The sequence below is a fragment of the Mustela putorius genome, unplaced genomic scaffold, assembly GCF_011764305.1.
Source record: "Mustela putorius furo isolate JIRA1106 unplaced genomic scaffold, ASM1176430v1.1 tig00003909_pilon_pilon_pilon, whole genome shotgun sequence".
Lineage (NCBI taxonomy): Eukaryota > Metazoa > Chordata > Mammalia > Carnivora > Mustelidae > Mustela > Mustela putorius.
Window position 1 is genome coordinate 40,949,567 of NW_025422057.1, and position 17,941 is coordinate 40,967,507.

Below are 17,941 nucleotides of genomic sequence, written 5' to 3' on the forward strand. Positions count from 1 at the left end.
TGTTAAGTGAAATAAGTCAGACAGAGAAACAAATACTATATGATCTCACTAATATGTGGACTCTAAAAAAAAAAAAAAAAAAACAACGAATTAAAGAAAGCAGAATCAGACCCATAAAGACGGAGAACAAACGGATGGTTCCAGAGTGGTGGGAGGTGAGGGGTTGGGCAAAATGGGTGAAGAGGAGTGGGAGATACAGGCTTCTAGTTATAGCATGAATAAGTCATGGGAATGAGAAGCACAACATAAGGAATACAGTTAACGATATTGTAACAGAGATGTATGAGGACAGATGGGAGCTACTCTTGTGGTGAGCACAGTATAATGTATGAACTTGCTGAATCACTGTTGTCCACGTGAAAATAATGTAAAATTGTGTGTCAGCTATATGCAAGGAAAAAAAAGTCTCCTCCTTATTTCTGATTATCTACTGGGGCAAAATCCAGTGCACATGGATGGGTTGTATTCCTAGCTTTTGCTGTGCTTACTAATAGGGGGCAATCAGTTTTTTTCATGTGTCTCACAAAGTGGAAAGAGCTAATTGAGAATCCGAGGACTTCGCTAGAAATATCATTAGCTCCACTTGGCAGCTGGGCGGTCTCAAGTAAATAACCTAACCTCTCTGGGCTGCCAAATCATTAAGTATCATCTTATTAAATATTATTGGATTACAGGCTTTGTCATTAATGAGGGAGACGGTGTTGGCAAAGCTGACCCTGGCATCTTTATATCTTCTATTATACCTGGGGGACCTGCTGACAAAGCTAAAAAGATCAAGCCAGGTACGTCTTTTTAAATTGCCAATGATGGTGCCTTTTGGAACTTCTCTTTCTTTCCTTGATGGTATGATTAAGATGTTTTATTTTTCCAGGAGGGCGGATACTGGCCTTGAATCACATCAGTCTGGAGGGCTTCACATTCGATATGGCTGTTAGAATGATTCAGAATTCTCCTGACAGCATAGAATTAATCATTTCTCAGTCAAAAGGTACGTCTTCACTTGTGTTCAGAAGTTGGCGAATCTCCTCTATCTGTTGAAGATTACCATGAGGTACTAGGTCCTTAAGTTTATGTAAGATTGACGTTGCTTTTCTCAGAGTGGTGTCTTGCAAAGGACCACTGTTGTGACATAATCCATAAGCTTGGCAGGCCTATGGGCAGACTGGGCTCTGCTGTTGTCTGTTCTGCCCGAGGGATGTGGCCTACTCCTATTCTTTATCAGATGTGGCCCATCCAGCCATTGCGTGGTTTTTTGCCCACTTTTCTTGCATGACATGGAGGATAGTCACTTTGTCAGCCAAGTCCTTATGGAAAGTGCCTGCTCCAGAGTTTCCACAGTTGGGGCTTGGATGTGGCAATCATCTGGGGAGGAGACTGGAGAGCTGTACTGGAAAGTGATCTCACAGAGTGGGCATGCTTGTGTTACCTGGTTAAGACTTGGCCTGTTGGAGATCATCCAAAAGAGCAAGGTTCTTTTAAAAGATGCTTCTATTTATCCTTAAGTATGAGAGAGCAACAATTGCCCATATCAAGGAATAATATTAATATGTTTACTTGGAGTGGGTAGGGGGAGGAGGGTGAAAGTAATGAGGGATGCGGGGCACCTGGATGACGCAGTTAGTTGAGTGTCTGACTCTTTGTTTCTGCTTAGGTTGTGATCTCAGGGTCATGAGATTGAGCCCCGTGGGGTTCTGTGCTCAGGATTGAGTCTGCTTGGGATTCTCTCTCTCCATCTCCCTCTGCACTCCCCCACACCCCCCCTCCCCACTCTTTTTCTCAAATAAATAAATCTTAAACATATATTATAAAAAAGAAGTAATGGGGGATGTTAATATTCCCTTCCCTCCTGGTGACCTGGAATCACCACTGAGTTTCGGTTGAATGAGCCAGTAATTTAACCAGAGACTGCCTATGAATCCAGGCTCCTGGATTTCTTTCTCACACTCTGGGGTGTGCGGACAGTTGCCCCTTATGTACAGAAATGCTTCACGTCACACCAGCCAGCATTTTCTAGGTCTTAAATGTAGGTACTCCATTTGCCTTGCCCTCTGTAAACCACGTGCATTCTCTCACACTTGCACAGGTTTACAGGATGGCCAGAGGGTTTTCCTAGGTGTCTGAAGCTGTCCCTGGACAGAAGCCACAGGGGATGAGAGGTGGCAAAGCCAGAGCCTCAGCACTGTGGCTGGAGCTGACCCAGAGGCTTTGCCCCAATTCCTGAGAAACACCAGCCCCAGTTCACAGTCTCTTTTGGATCCCAATATTGTCACTGTTCTTCCCATAATATTTTAGCTTTCCTTCCATTTCCCTCCATATTTTGCACAGGACTAGGAGAAAAGAAAGGAATCAAACTATCCTTTTTTGTCAGGAAACAATGTAGCTGAGCTGGGAATGATTCAGTGTCATTCAAGGCTGGTTGTGGCAATGCGAGATGTCAAAACTGGGCACCCCAGGTCTGTGAGGTTCAAACCAGTTTCATGATAGAATTATGGACAATGGGCTTCCCATAATGCCTGTGATGACATGTCTTTCCATCCTAGGGCCCCAGTCCCCTGTTGGCAGTTCTGCCTACCAGACTTGGGAATCTTTACACAGCTGTAGGGGCTTGACTGCTGTGAATTTCTATCTCATTAGCTTGCTGTTGGGGCAGGTGCTCTAGACTTGAGGTCAGGGACAAAACAGATAACATTCCCATCATGGGAAGCCATCACTCTCTAGAACAGACTGAGTTTTCATTCCCCACAGAAGGTCTCCTGGCTTGTATTTTCATGAGGAAGGCTCATGTTGTACAGGTTGACTTTTTAATTCAGTAATAAGTTCCATCCTTATCGCTCATGGAGGGTGTGGAAGAAAATGAACAGATGCTTCCAACATGGCCAGAAGGACAATGAGAGTAGAATCTGTGAATGAGATTGTGAGGAATAAGGCATTACAGAACAGTCGCTTCACCATTCCTTCCTGAATACCTCTGGGTTTGAATAACTTCCAGTCTAACTCATTAAATTACAGTTCTTTCAGTGTGTGAGTTTGGGAACTTCCTTGAGTGCCAAGGAGTCTGTATCAAAAGTAAACCTACTTGTATGTTTCTATATCCACATCTAAAGAAAATTAGACTATTCTTCCTTTGTCCCACATATATTTGTTAAACAGCTTATATTAACATATTAATAATAGATGCCTTTATTAAGGCCCTACCATGTGCTAAACTAATTTCTCTTCATCTTTCTTGCTACATAGGTAAAATCTCTCGGTGTATATAATTTCTAAGCCCTAGCAACCCTAAAAGGTAGTTGACATTATCTCTACTTTAATTAGAAGGAAATTGAGGTTCAGAAATGTTAAGTACCTTGCCTAGGGTTTTGCTTATTGATTCCTGACCTCACAATCTTTTCCCTGTTCTGTGCCAGGTTAAGGGTCAGACACGGGGTAAGTAAAAATAAGTGTCCCAGTTTTTGTCTACAAGGAGTCCATCATCTTGTTGTGACCAAGTCCTCCCCAGAAAACCCAACACACTAGTCTTTGGGTCACATGTTGATTACAGGTGTGCTCAGTGGAAATTCTGGAAGAAGTCAAGTTTAAGGGCATCACCACATGCTGGCTGTGGGATTCTGGGCAAGCTACTTAATTCTTTTGACTCTGCTTTCTCATTTTTGAAGTGGGATAGCCCCTTCCTGGTAAATATGTTGAAATTATGGAGAGATATATACATATAAAATAAGTGTGTTTGTGTGTGTGTTTGCACACGCATGTATGTGTGTGTATTTATTTGCCATCACATGATGAGAAATTAGTAGGATGGAGCTGGAATTATTAACTCTCCAGTTGCTCCTATATTTTCATAGTTGAGTCATAAACCTCTACTTAGGTTTTTAAGTCACACCCAGAATCCTCCCTTTCTCTATTCTAAATTCATCCTCCTTCCTGAGGTGCTAAACTCACATCTTTCCCAGCAGCTATAAAAGGTCTCTCTGTCATTGGAGGAAAATCTTGTACCTCATGTAGCATGATTTTACTGAAATGCCAGTCTTTCCAAGCTGTTGGCTTCTTGACTTGTTTTTATAGGTTTTTGTGGAAGTACCCCAAGTGAGGAAAAGAATAGCATGGCCAATTCTGGGGTCTTGTCTACAGACAGCCCAAGCAACTGGCATCAGGGAAGCTTTTCATCACACAAGCAAAACCAGGAGAAAAATATTGAAGACCTTGAAGTGGCTCAGACTCAGAGCTTACTGCCCAGGGTGAGGCCTCAGCTTTCCCCTTCGCCATTAAAGGTAATCATCCCCTTGGTTCCCTCTCTAGAATTTGGAAGAAAAAGAACAGGTTGTGGAGCCCAACAGTCCCAGCTCCAAAGTCCCTCTTTGCTTTCTTTTTGCCATATCAGCTAGAAAAAACTTACTTAATCTCTCTGACCCTCAGCTTTTCCAAAATAAGTACCTGCATTGCATGATTATTGAGAAGAAGGTAAAGGGGGAAAGGCAACACTCCAGGCACAGTGCCTGGGCTATGGGGTCCAGTGTTGGGTCCTCCAGTGTCCTTGGTCACTGATTATATTTGTTACTGGTAATAACATTGGCTGTCACTGAGGGCAATGTATGGACATCCCATATATTCTTGGCCTCTAGTGCTCAAACTGCAACTCAGTGGCTTTGCTTTTTGTCAGTGCCAGGGAGGAAGAGGACAAGGCCAACTTTGGGATACAGAGGACCATGTACTTCAGTCCTACCACCTGAAGCTGTGTCTCCTTGGACATTGGGTGGAAAGGTCTCCTTTTTCCCTCTAGAACTTTCTTCTTTCTGCTCTGGGCCCTGTGAAGCTGATGTTTAGAGACCCTGTTAGCCTTCTGAGAAAGAAGCCCTGTGTCTAGGAGTCTAGGAGAAACTCTCCACTTTCCTTACACTCACACTAGGACCCCACTCACAACTCTTCTGACACTGTTGTAGTTTTTTACCCTAGAAGCAATTCTGACAGTAACTGAGTGGAGTTAACACCAGATCCCACAGGTTTTGTAGGACTGGGCTCACTCCCACAAGACTGTTCCCATCGGAGATGACAATCACAAGTAGTAGGTCCCCAAGTTCCCCACATTTGTCTGAAGTTGCTTACAAATTGTAGGCTCCCGTGTCCTCTCCTTGGGTTTGATAATCTCATAGAGCAGCTCATAGAACTCAGGAAAGCAGTTTTCTTGTTACTGCCAACTTATGAGAAAGGATGTTTTAAGGGGTACAGGTGAATAGCCAGAGGAGCGATCCATAGGGCAAGGTCTGGAAGGGTCCCGAGTACAGGAACTTCTGTCCCTGTGGAGTGGATGTGTACCATCCTCCCAGCACAGACATGTGTTCACCAGCCCAGAAACTCTCTGCATCCCATGCTTTTGGTATTTGTATGGAGACTTTATCACTTAGGCTTGCTGGATCATGAACTCAATCTCCAGTTCCTCTCTCCTCCCCAGTGGGTGGGGTGTGGGGTGAGGTGGCAAGTTCCAAGCTTTGAATCATCAGCCCCCATCCTGAAGCTATCCAGAAACCCCTCAAGAGCTGCCTCTTTCAAACCGAAGACTATCACCCAAGAGATTTCAAGGGCTTTGAGAGCTCCGTACTGGAAACTAGAGCCAAAGACCAGATATTAGAACAAGAGATGCTCCTAGCCTCTTAAGACTTAGGAAATTACAAGGGTAGAGGGAGCTGTGTGCCAGGAAGCGAGGAGAGGCCCATATATATATTTGTTATTATTTCACACTGTAGTGGCAGCCAGCATTTGGGTGGGAGTGAGGACACTATTGTCACTCTCTGCCTGTGCTCAGGTGGGCTATGTCCCTCTTCTGAAAACACAGGTCCTATCACGTGCTCCTCGCCATAGAACACTCTGTAATTGCCCACTCCCTCCTCTTGCTCCTCAGGCTCTGAGAAGGGAAGAACACCTACCGTTTCTAGGCCCAGGGCATCTGGCCCTCCTTATTGGTTTCTTCAAATGCCAATGTCTCTGCAAAGTAGGTCTCCTCATATGAACTCTTCTCTGTGGCCCAGGCTGAGCCTGCTGAGACTCGGCTTGAGTCCACCTCAGCCTCACTCCATCTCATTTTTATCCTTTATGAGGAGAGGTAATGTAGGTTCAGAGAGCCATGGAGACAGAGGTGCCTCACAGTAGGGCTCCAGGAATGTTAGCTCCTTCCTAATGGGCCATGGTTCTCAGCTAGATGCTGTACCCCATGAAGAGCATGCTGAGGGATCAGCAAGAGAATACTGGGGACATTTATTGAGTGAGTAAGCATGTGTCAGGCAGCACCCCAAGCACCTACATGTGTTGTATTACATAAGCTTCATTACAGGCCTATGAGATAGTTATCACTATTGACCCTTTTTGTAGTTGGGGTGCCTGAGACACAGAGGGGAAAGGAAGGTACTCAAGGTCTCTGAGGGAGTAAGAGGCAGAGCTGGGATTTGAATCCAAGAAGTGGGACTCCAGAGCAGATGCTTTCACCATGGGGCTGTACTTCAGAAGGCCCCTCTTGACAGGAATCAGGGCCAAGAGGGACTCAAGTTGGGGCCTCACAGGCTGCAAACCTGTGGGCTGGTTTTGGCCAGTGGTTGAAGGGAGCAGTGGTGTTCCAGGGCTGCAGCTGACTGTGGCACAGACTGTAGACACTGTACAAGCCAGGTTCTTCTGGGTCACGGGGCTGGCTCTGTGGGCAGGTAACTTTCTGTGACATAGTTAAGTTCACACTCTTGTTTTGGACTTCAACCTCAGTGTTCCTTTACTCTTTGAAAAAATTTTTTAAAAATTTTATTTATTTATTTGAGAGAGAGAGAATGAGAAAGAGAGAGAGTGCTGAGCAGGGAGCCCGATGTGGGACTCAATCCTGGGACTCCAGGATCATGATCTGAGCTGCAGGTAGTCACTTAACCAACTGAGCCACCCAGGCACCCTATTCTTTGAATTTTAAGGTGTGGACAAAACTCTTTGCCAGACTACACAGTCTCGAGTGTCTCAGGAAAAACTGGAGTTTTGTCTGTTCTATACCCATTGCTTTGGAAACTCTTCTGTTCATAATTTTCCAGGTTACTTCAGCCTGTCTATTTTCCCATTGTATTAATGGTATTTTCCAATATGGCAAACCAGGAAGCAGCTAAACAGAGGAGGCAGATAAGACCAAAGGCTGGGAGTACGCGTGGCTCCATCTTCTGGGCACAGTTCATTAAAAGCTTCTTCCCAATTAACTAGTAGTTCAGTAGGGGCAGGTCTGTCCTATCAGTGCTGTCCCCTCGACTTACACAATGCTTGACATGTAACACGTGCTCAATTAACGTTGCATGGTTGGATGAATGAATAAACAAACCACTCAGTTAATGTTGCATGGTTGGATGAATGAATAAACAAACCACCCATGGGGGGAAAAAAAAAGAACTCTTGTCACAGCATTGAGCCAAATTCCTGCCAGGGGTAGATAATTCTTACCTTCTGTCCTTCCCACTGTTAAGTAAGACCTCATGCAGCTACTCTTGCTAGGGATGATTGAAGTTCCTCCTGAGGTTGTCTTCTGCTTAAGAAGCTGCCATGTATCTGGAATCCAACGTCACTTAGCTAGTGTCATGTGTGAAGCTACCAGGAAGTGCCTGGATGGTTTAGTTCTCACATGATATTTGCATCCTGAGTGGGAACAGGAGGGAACCTTGCTATGGGCCATGTATGATTCACAGTCACATTGAAAAGGGGATCCCTGGTGCTCACTTTGGCAGCGCATATACTGAAAAGGGGATCCCTCATTCCAGTTTTGTGGATTGGGAAGATTGGAGAAACCAAGGACCTGGCCCAAGCTCATAGAGGGAGGAGGTGATAAAGCTGGGAATGACACCTGTTGAGTCTTGAAATTCATGCCCCTTTTGGTGTGCAATGCTGGCGAGAGCTAAGACACACTATCTGTTCCTGTAGGCAACTGTCTTCATGCCTTCTTTATTTTCATTTGTTTTTTTCTGGGGACAGGGTACTGGTTCTTCTTATCCTCCACCACCTTCAGAAATCAATGTCAGTGAAATCTACTTTGTGAAACTGGTTAAAGAAGATGGGACGCTTGGATTCAGTGTGACTGTAAGAATTATTAAGCAAGCTTGGGAAGTACATGGTTGAAAAGATGTCCCTCTGGAGCCTTGGTGGGAATTCCCTTCAGATGGCAACCTCTGATAATGTGCCCCTTGTGTGCAAGCAGCTCATGGGAAATGGCGAGCCAAGAAAGTCAGTGGGGCCTCTGTGGGGTGGGAGACAGGAGGACTTAAAGACCACCCACGAGATGCAAGGCACACTTGGGAGGATCAGACTCTCCAAACAGTGTGGGTAGGATTGGGTGATGGGTCCTGACTCTGTGGTTATGTCACACAAGAAAGGAAGGGCAGCGGAGAGGGGCTGCAGGGACATAAGCTAAAGGGAATGAGGTGATCCACGGCCATCCAGAGGAGGGTCACAGTTGAGACGGGTGTCCCTACTTCCAAGGGTAGAACAGAGTCACCTTGGCCAGACTAGAGTTTAGGATGGCCCCTTTGCATTGGTTTCTGAGCTCTTGCTGTAGACCCTGGGGGAGTGAGGGGACAAAAAACTGTATAAGAATGATATAACCCCACTGATGTAAACCCTGTACACGTGTGCAGATATGTGCCTAGAGAAATCAGAGGAAAAAAGAGAGTTAGATCTTTATCTAGGAACCCAAGGATGCTCATGATCTTGTGTTAAGTTAAGGGGAAAAAGTTAGTTGTAGAGCACTGTGTAGTGAATTCTGGGTTTGTACCTCCAAACCAAGACTCAAGCAGACAGGACATGCCAGGCCAGTCTCTGGGCCCATAGCTGCATCCGCCTATGCTGTCTGTTGTGTATGGGGAGACAATGTGGGGCATTGATGTGACTTGGATTTAGAAGCACCTGCCACAAGCCAGTGCTGGGCTCCCTCCTGCTAGCTGTAATGTTATACTCCTTATGGAATATCTAACCTTGCTGCATAGTAGACAGTATGGTCTGAACAAACAAGTGAATGTCTAAGATGTTGTCACATGGAGATGAGGTAAGGGGATCGCATGGCATTCAGATGGGGGATCTCTTTGGGAGGCCAGGGAGGCCCTGGTTGGAGGGGGCAGACAGGTGGTGAGTCTTTCACTGTGTTTCTCATTGTGTTTATCAGGGTGGCATTAACACAAGCGTGCCCTATGGAGGTATCTACGTGAAAGCCATCGTTCCTGGAGGGCCAGCTGCCAAGGAAGGGCAGATCCTGAGGGGTGAGGGATGGAGTCATGTGGGGAACTGCCTTCCTGGCTGTGATAAGCCCTGGCCTCTAGACCTTGCCCTGTTCTCACCCTAGATGTCATGCAGATGGTTCCCCCTCCAGGTCCTGGTTTCCTCACCTGGGAAAGGGGCTGATTCAACCAGGCCTATCTCCATGATAAGTTAAGGGGATGAAATGTCTGTGGTGGTGTACTGGGAAGCACAAGGTGATTTTAAAACAGGAGGTTTTAAATAAGCTCATTGCTGTTTGGCTACATGGAAGAAAGTAGCGCTTCCCACTGAGGACAGAGCATGCGTCACTGACTCCCACTTTAGTATCCAGGGAGGACAGTGACAAGCTTCCTCCCCACCCTTCCTCACATCCACTGCTCTGAAGTGGGGGAGGAGGAAGGATTTTTATTGCCCTCCAAAATGGCAAGTTTAGCTAGAAAGGGCACCCAGGATCTTAGTTGTCTCTATTTTCCAGAGAATTCCCCTGTCTGTCCCTGGCATCAACCTGGTCTTTCTGACCTGTTTTGAAATTAAAAAAAAAAAAAAAAAAAAAAAAGCACATCCTGGAGATATAAATATTACCCCTAATTGACTTGAAAGTACTTTCAAAATGGTTTCACAGGAGAACAGTTTATACAGTTATACAGAGCTGGCTCAACCCATCTGGGAGCCAGTAATAGAAAGGTTTCTGTATCATTGATCTATAAAGATGCTCAGAGAGGTGGCTGGCAGCCCGGCCCCATTGGGGCTTCTCACGACTCCGCTTCCTGACCCTCCTTGAGGCTGCATGAAGGGTGCTGGGCAGGGGCCTCCTGCAGCCTCAGGAGCTAAGAGACATGACCTCTGTCCCCCTCCCAGGTGACCGGCTCCTGCAGGTGGATGGAGTGAGTCTGTGCGGCCTCACCCACAAACAGGCTGTGTGTTGCCTCAAGGGTTGTGGGCAGGTGAGTGCCCCATTAGCAGGGAACTGTTCTTCTGCCTTCCAGAGTTTTCCTGGGCAACATTAGACACTGTGGTGGCCTCTGGGTGGGAGGCAGACCGGCAGGAAACAAAACAAGTCTTTCTCCTTTGTTTTCTTTTCTCTTTCCCTTTTTCACTTTTCTATGGTGATATGAAAGCCAGGAGGAAGCAGACAAATTTCCTAAGCAGCTTACCTCAACCCCTGCAAAGACTCTTGCAAAGCTGGCATTTCAGTTGCCTCGGTTCTGGAATCAGACAGCTGAAGAGGGCTGATGTGGTGGAGGGATTTCTCCCGTCTGGCTCTGGCTCTGGCTGCCGCCTCACACTCTCTGCTCCAGCCCACACTGGGAGATGCTTCCATCTGCCCTCCAGCCCTGTCACCAGCTGGCCTTTGCACCTGCTCACATCCTCTCCCCTGTTCATGCTATTCCCATCACCTTGGGTAAATTCAGGCCATGCTGTCCTGGGATTCTGATCACAGTGAAGTAGAAATTCCAGACACCCAGAGCAGAAGGCACTGACCTATTATGGACTCCTTATTCTCTATGGTCCCACGCAGCATCTGGATGTTACCATGCTGTGTCCAGTCCTCTACCTGAAGGTGGGAGCCCTTTTGTGTCTCAATGTCCTCAACCTCAGAGCTGGCATTGCCCTCTAGGTAACTGGGGAGTTGGCAGAGACAGAAGGGACTCCTGTGGGCCCTTCTGGCAAATGGAGGGAGTGGAAGGGCCCCTGTTTGCTCCCCGTTTGCTTCCGTTCCCAAAGCAGTCTTCTGGTTTGCAGTGAAATTGACTTATGCTGGCCACCTCCATTGACCTGTCTTGAGAACAGAGGCATAATTTATTAGTACTCTCTGCTCTTTAGACTTTTGCTAATGAACCTGGTTAGAGAAGGTACTTCTTGCTTGCTGCTGGCAGCTTGCTAGCCGTGATGACAGATGGGAATTGTCACACTGGGATCATGGGTGTGCTGCTGAATGACAATGGCAGCAGAAGGATGCTAGCTGGCCCAAGTCCCCTGAATGGAAGCTCAACATTTCTAAAAAGCTTCCAGGTGATGTCTAGTCACTGGTTCCTGAACCACGCTTTGTGTAATGAGAGTATAGAGTGTGTAGGGAAGAAGGATGGAAAATCAAACCAAAAGGAAAGAGAAGGCCAGACTGGCATAGATCTGGGAAGGAGAAGGCCAGGTTGGCATAGATGATGGGAAACAATAGAGACTTGAAAAAAATATTTTATTATTTGACAGAGAGAGACAGTGGGACAGGGAACATAAGCAGGGGGAGTGGGAGAGGGAGAAGCAGGTTCCTGTGAGCAGGGAGTCTGATGTGGGGCTTGATCCCAGGACCCTGGGATCACGACCTGAGCCAAAGCAGAGGCTTAACAACTGAGCCACCCAGGTGCCCCAATGTTAGAAACTTTGGATCAAAAGTGTTGCATATTTAGTTTGTGTCTTAAATCAACCCATGGGTAGCCATGGGGGTGTGGTGTGGGGAGGAGAAGATTGGGTCCAAGAAGCCAAGTTAACTGGAGTTTGCCACAGTCCAGCTGGGCACTCGCAGCAGGAGAAGGAATGGAGGACTGGGAGCCCTGGGGGAAATGTTTCTGATGGTGAACAGCCAGATCTTAGCAACCAGATGGGCATTTGGAGGGCAGAAGGGGATAAGCTGGATCCCTGCAGGTGTGGCCCCTAGGAGGTTAGTTGAGGGAAGGTTCCATGTTCTGAGAGAGCAGATGCAAGGGGAGGAATGTTTTAGGCAGAACGAGGAGAGGGTAGTGAAGGTGAGTGAGAGGAAGGTGAATTTGGCCTTGAAAGCTCTGAAATGGAGGTACATGTGTTACCTCCAGAAACATTTGTCTGACGGGCAGTTAAAAATATGGCTCTGGATCCCAATAAGTGGGCTAAATTGGAGATTTTAACCTGCGATTCAAATGAAGCAGCTATCGGAAGTATGAGAAAATTAAGAAGCATTTGCCGGGTGAAGGCAGAGGCTCCTGGTTGTCATATGAAGTGCAAATGGAGTTTGTCCAACCGTCTTCTAGGTTGCAAGACTGGTCTTAGAGAGAAGAGGCCCCAGGACCGCCCAGCAGTGTCCTTCTGCTAAGGACAGGACGGGAGATGAATGCACGGCTGTTTCCTTGGCAACAGTCTTGCCCGGCAGGCCCGAGGGCTGTGTCTCCGCGACAGATGGTGAGAGGAGAGAGAATTGAGTGTTACTATTGTCATGTCATCCCGTGCTGCTTTTGAATTCTCAACTCAAAAGGGAAGGTAGGAAGGCTTCCTCTGGGTTCTCAAAAGATAGCAAACATGATACGGCTGGTGTTCAGAGGCAGTAGAAGCCAATCTAATGGAATGTGATTCTAGGAAAAAAAACATGCACTCTTCCAAAATGATTGCCAGGCGTAATTCCCCCCTCTGCCTTCTGAGGTTTCTCCATCAGGTGCCTGAATGCTTGTGTATAAATCTTTAGGAATGAAATTGGCGTGAAAGGGTCAGGCATTTTCTGACCAAATCTCTACCTTCCAGCCAAGACACTCATAACAAAAGATGTGGGGCATGATGAGGCAGGCTGGGAGGGGAAGGTGCTCAGAAATCTGAGCATCATGCATGATGGTAAAAGTCTATCAGTTTGCAGGGACATCCTGGCATATCTACCAAAGGGCTGCCTCTCTGCACAGCCCTGTGATTTTGTTTCCTGCTAGGAAAACATGTACTCCCTTAGTTATTTCATGATTTGGAGCTTAGCCACTTTTCAATCCCTTTTCAGAAATTTTCCTGAAGGTGTGAGTCAGGTTGGAAGCTTGGTAACCATAGTGAGCAATGGGTTTCGGGTGGAGGGGGACACGCATGCATACGATGAGTCTGTTTCCTCTTTCCTCGCTCCTCCGCTCACTCCAGTGAGGCCCTTTGACAGACTCACTATCAAATGAGGTGAGGGGTCTCATTGCAGTGATGGTGAAATTGGTCGTGTGATACACCAGAAACAAATCTTTGGATGTTTTCATTCTCATTCCATATTAAGGTTTACGAGTCAGTGCTCTGTCCTATTAATTCATTGACAAGTGAGTGGGAGGCAGACCAGGAGAGACCCAAAGGTTTCTTTGGCTGTTAGGCTAGTGAGATTCCTGGAGCTGTGTCCATCTTTGCTGCCCAGAGACAGCTGTTTTGTCTTATGGTCCATCCGCATGGCTAAAGAAAACAGTGGCTAACACATTTCCATAGATTTTACCAGAATTTTCTTCAGAGTCTAATTATGTAAAATTTTGTTCAAATATACTAAAAATGATTAAGGTTCTAAAGGCGTAATAGGAATATATATGATGTAAGTTTTATTAAATGATATAAGTAAATTATACATGTCTATCAACTATGTCTTTACCTATAAACCCTGTTGATTATCTATAATTGCTTTATCCATATGGTAACTACCTGCCACATGTGGCTATTGAATATGATATATAGCCAATCCAAATTGATAAAATATATATTTGATCTTTGAAGATTTAGTTCCTAAGAAGGATGCAAAATATCTTATTAACACTTTTTAATATTGATTACATGTTGAAATGGTCCTACTGTAGTATATTGGGTTACAGACCCTATATGAGCAAGTTGATTTTACCCATTTCCTCTTTACCCATTTCCTTTTAAAATGCAGCTATTTGAGAACTGAAATTACACATGTGGATCACATTTGCAGCTCACCTTATATTTCCATCAGGCAGCACTGATCTATAAGTATAATGGACTCTATCATAAAAATTAGCAAAATGAAATCTTTTTGTAAAACAGAAATAACTCATTCACTTGACAGTGTACATCATTATACAACCCAGTCAGCTTCAATGGGAATGTACTAAGGGATTTATCTTGTCCATATCCCACAACACAGGTCCTAAGTTTGAAGTCACCCTGAAAAAAAATGCCAGTGGGTTGGGATTCAGCTTCGTGCAGATGGAGAGAGAGAGCTGCAGCCATCTCAAGAATGATCTTGTGAGAATTAAGAGACTCTTCCCAGGGCAGCCGGCTGAGGAGAACGGGGCCATCGCAGCTGGTGACATTATCCTGGCCGTGAATGGAAGGCCCATCGAAGGCCTTGTGTTCCAGGTAGGAGATCACGCAGCCCCGCGTGCACACTGACACCAACCATGCTTTTTTCAGGCCCACCCACCATAAGGAATATTCTGGGCTCTTGAAAGTCACATCTGGAAGCTGGATCATACAAAGAAAGCAATTGGTGGAACGTTCTTACATTTAAATTTCTGTCTCAGTTCTTGAATATCTGACCTTGAGTAAGCCTTGTTTCTAATTGTTTCTAATTGGGTTTATAATGAAACTGAAGATAAAAGCCTGGCTCTGGGCTGGATGAAGCTCTCTTAACATTCTAGGAGGTGGATGTGTGGGCTGAAGAGACTACAGTGGGTGCCTTCGTGCCCTTCTTCCCATTTCTCTATGAAATTTAGAGAAGTTGATGAGCAGTGTTGCACCCGTTGTCCTGTATATATTCAAAAATGTAATTTAAAAAAGAGTAAAAAGTGGACGCTTCTCCTGGGGTCTGGGTGGCTCAGTCAGTTAAGCATCTGACTCTTGATCTCAGCTCAGGTCTTGATCTTGGGATGCTGAGTTGAAGCCCTGCATGGGGCTCCACACTGGGAGTGGAGCCTACTTAAAAATAAAAAAGTGGACACTTCTCAACGCTTATTGCACAATATCTCAATGGGATATTGTGTCAGGGTCCTGGCTGGAAATTGAGTCATTTGAGTAGGGTTGAGTACAGGTGTGAGCTGGTTGTTGGGAAGTTCAAGGGAGAGTGTAGAGCCCTGGGGCTGGGAACAGTGGGTGCAATTATTCATCTATACTTCCCAAGTCCAAAGGCACATGGGAAGGAGCAGTTATATAATCCAGGAAACTGAGAGAGCTGGTGAAGTGGACCTGATGACATGAACAGTGACAGTAGCTTAGGGACCCAGCCATTCTGCGCAACACCACGGGGAGGAAGGTAGGAAAACAAATATCCACCTGTCTTCCCAGCTCTGATCCCTACCCATGCTCCCATTGGCTGAGCCCAACAGGAAGCACCTCCCTCTCCTGTCTCTGATCCCACCCATGCTCCCATTGGTTGAGTCCAACAAGAAGCACCTCCCTCTCCTGTCTCTGATCCCACCCATGCTCCCATTGGTTGAGTCCAACAGGAAGCACCTCCCTCTCCTGTCTCTGATCCCACCCATGCTCCCATTGGCTGAGCCCAACTGGAGCCCTCTCTGCAGTCTGCACAGGCCCACCTCCGGAACACAGAGCAAGGTGGAGAGTGGCTCTGGACTGAGTGATGAAGGGTGAGAGTCCCCTGACAGCATATGCTTGGGTGGCAGTACCTTCATTTTTCTGGTTTGTGACCGAAGACCTGTTTTCTGAGACCTAGTGCTGGGTCAGCAGCTTCGTGAGGAAATAACGACGCAGAAGCAGGCAGTTCATATGTTCTCAGAGCTCGTGGTGGGGTGGGACAAACAAGAAAACAGAACCGACGGTGGAAGACAAGTGCCTTGAGAAACAAAAATGCCTGCCCCAGGGAACTGGGGAGAAAAAAGTGCTCTCCCCAGGGAACTCGCGAAGGAAGCATGTTCCGTTGCCACTAAAGGGGGTTATTAAATGACATCTAGATTAGCGGTTCTCAAGTTGGAATGATACTGCCTCTCGGGACATTTGGCAAGGTTCAGATACATTTGTGATTGTCACAACTGGCAGATGCCACAGGCATCAAGAGGGCAAAGACCAGAGATACTGCTCTACATTCTACCATGAACAGGACAGTCCCCACCCTGACTTCCAGCCTAAAATGGCAGTAGGAAGGAGAGGATGAGCCATCCTGGCCTAGATAGGAAATGGGAACTCTCAAGGCACCCTGAAGCCCTGGAACCAGAGAGTAGGTTGGTGGAAGAGGCTCAGCATAGCCTGAGCTTAGGATGGGGAAGCAGGTGGGAGAGAGAGAGAGTGAGCTGAGAGGCAGCGCAGGTAAGTAAAAGTTGTGAGAGAGGCATTTCGGTGGGAGAAGGCCCTGGTTATATCCACACTGTGGAAAGCGTGCTCTTGAACACCATGGAGGAGGGGAGGTGGGTAACCCTGGAGGAGGCAGGGAGCACTGCAATTTCATAGGTGAGAGGTTCTGTGTGCCCGAGCTGAGCAATGGAGGAAAGCTCAGGGCCAAGGGTTAAGCTTTAGAGATTGGGGTGCTGGCCTCTGAGATGGGGGGGCTGCTGAGAGGAGAAGGAGGTTGAGATGATGAATAGCTGTTTGTTTGAGTCGTTTTCTCAGTGAAGAAAAGGCATCAGGATGGGCAAGTGCCACCATGGAAAGGCCCTAGGCAGACCCTGGCCACTTCTAGTCCAGCGTGGATGCTTTGCCTGCATGGGAGCCTCAGGCTGGTGACTTCGGTATCTCTCACTTTAGGAAGTCAGGCCCCTAACAGTGTTCTTCAAAGTTCTCTGGAGCCGAGAAACAGATCAAGGGGACACTGCCAGAGAGCTAGTGGGGAACACATAGGAGATGCCACAGCCATGTCACCCTCACATCCAACCACAGATTCTGATTTCTCATAGGAGGTGCTCCATTTACTGCGAGGGGCCTCCCAGGAAGTCACGCTCCTACTTTGCCGACCCCCTCCAGGTGTCCTGCCTGAGGTAGACCAGGGATGGCAGGTAAGTGGCAGTGCCCTCTGGTGCCTTCAAGCACCCCTTTTCTTGTCCTGAGAAACCCAGCTGTGTTTCAGGTAGGGTTCAAGGCCATCTTCTTCCACTGGGCAGGGAGAAAGCTAGGCTCCAAACCTCTATTAGTCTGTGACAAGTTCATGAGCTCCTATGTCTTGTCTGTATTCTCCTTGCCCTCCTTCCTCTGCATCTCCAATGTTTGCATCTTCCTGTAAGTAGTCATGTGTTTAGATCTTGTCTGTGAAACTTCTAGACTCAGGCCTTCTGGTGGCCCAAGCATCCAAGAGGGAAAACCAGGAGCAAGAATAATACATACAAAACCAGACTGAGGAAAGGTAAGAATTTCCATTCTAAGGAATGAAATGAAAAACAGGATTTATGTCCACTTTCCTAAAGCATGAATTAGACACGTATGGTCTAGGGCAAAGAAGAGGCAATGAAATTGGGAGAATTCAGAATTTTTGCTTTGATATTTCTCTTAGGATGTCCAGAGAAATAAAATCAATAGGGTGGATGTGTGTAGTGGGATGTGGGTGGGAGGGGAGGTTAGAGAATGGGCTTATGTGGTTGTGGGGCTTGGCCAGTCTAAATTCTGCAGAGTAGGCAGGCAGGCTGGAAACCTAAGGACGGGTCCATATTGCAGCGTGTGTCCCAAGGTAGACTGAAGGCATAATTCATTCTTCCTTGGGGATTTCAGTCTTTTCTCCTAAAGCCCTCAACTGATTGAACATGGCCCACACTTACCACAGAGGGTCATCTGTTTTACTCAGCGTCTGCTGATTTCAATGCAAATCTCATATAAAAAAATGTCTTCACAGAAACATCTAGACCAGTGTTTGACCACACATCTGGGTATTATGGCCTAGCCAAGGTGATAGATAAAATTAACTTTCATAATGCCACTGGTGGGGGCCTGGGACACAGATGCTGCAGCAAAGATTTGTGTGCCCAAGATTTATGGGCCCTGCCCTTGGGAACAACCCCTGGGAGGGCGAGGGAGGCCAGGCTGGGTGGAAGGAGATGTTAACGTT

The 17,941-nt window shown here is 46.6% G+C and overlaps 1 protein-coding gene across 5 annotated transcripts in view; it reads left to right on the forward strand.

Moving 5' to 3' along the window:
• Positions 1-17,941, forward strand: part of FRMPD2 (FERM and PDZ domain containing 2) — a 219,170-nt gene that overhangs the window by 62,431 nt on the left and 138,798 nt on the right. For 4 of the 5 annotated variants that reach the window (XM_045068702.1, XM_013063163.2, XM_004765827.3 and 1 more), the window contains 9 exons: positions 675-782; positions 872-988; positions 4,063-4,268; positions 7,975-8,079; positions 9,158-9,251; positions 10,108-10,193; positions 12,252-12,399; positions 14,102-14,316; positions 16,803-16,901. In XM_045068702.1, the coding sequence (XP_044924637.1) occupies positions 675-782; positions 872-988; positions 4,063-4,268; positions 7,975-8,079; positions 9,158-9,251; positions 10,108-10,193; positions 12,252-12,399; positions 14,102-14,316; positions 16,803-16,901 (1,178 nt within the window). Of the gene's footprint in view, positions 1-674; positions 783-871; positions 989-4,062; positions 4,269-7,974; positions 8,080-9,157; positions 9,252-10,107; positions 10,194-12,251; positions 12,478-14,101; positions 14,317-16,802; positions 16,902-17,941 lie in introns of those variants that run through there. The other variant, XR_001181748.2, reaches the window with a different exon arrangement.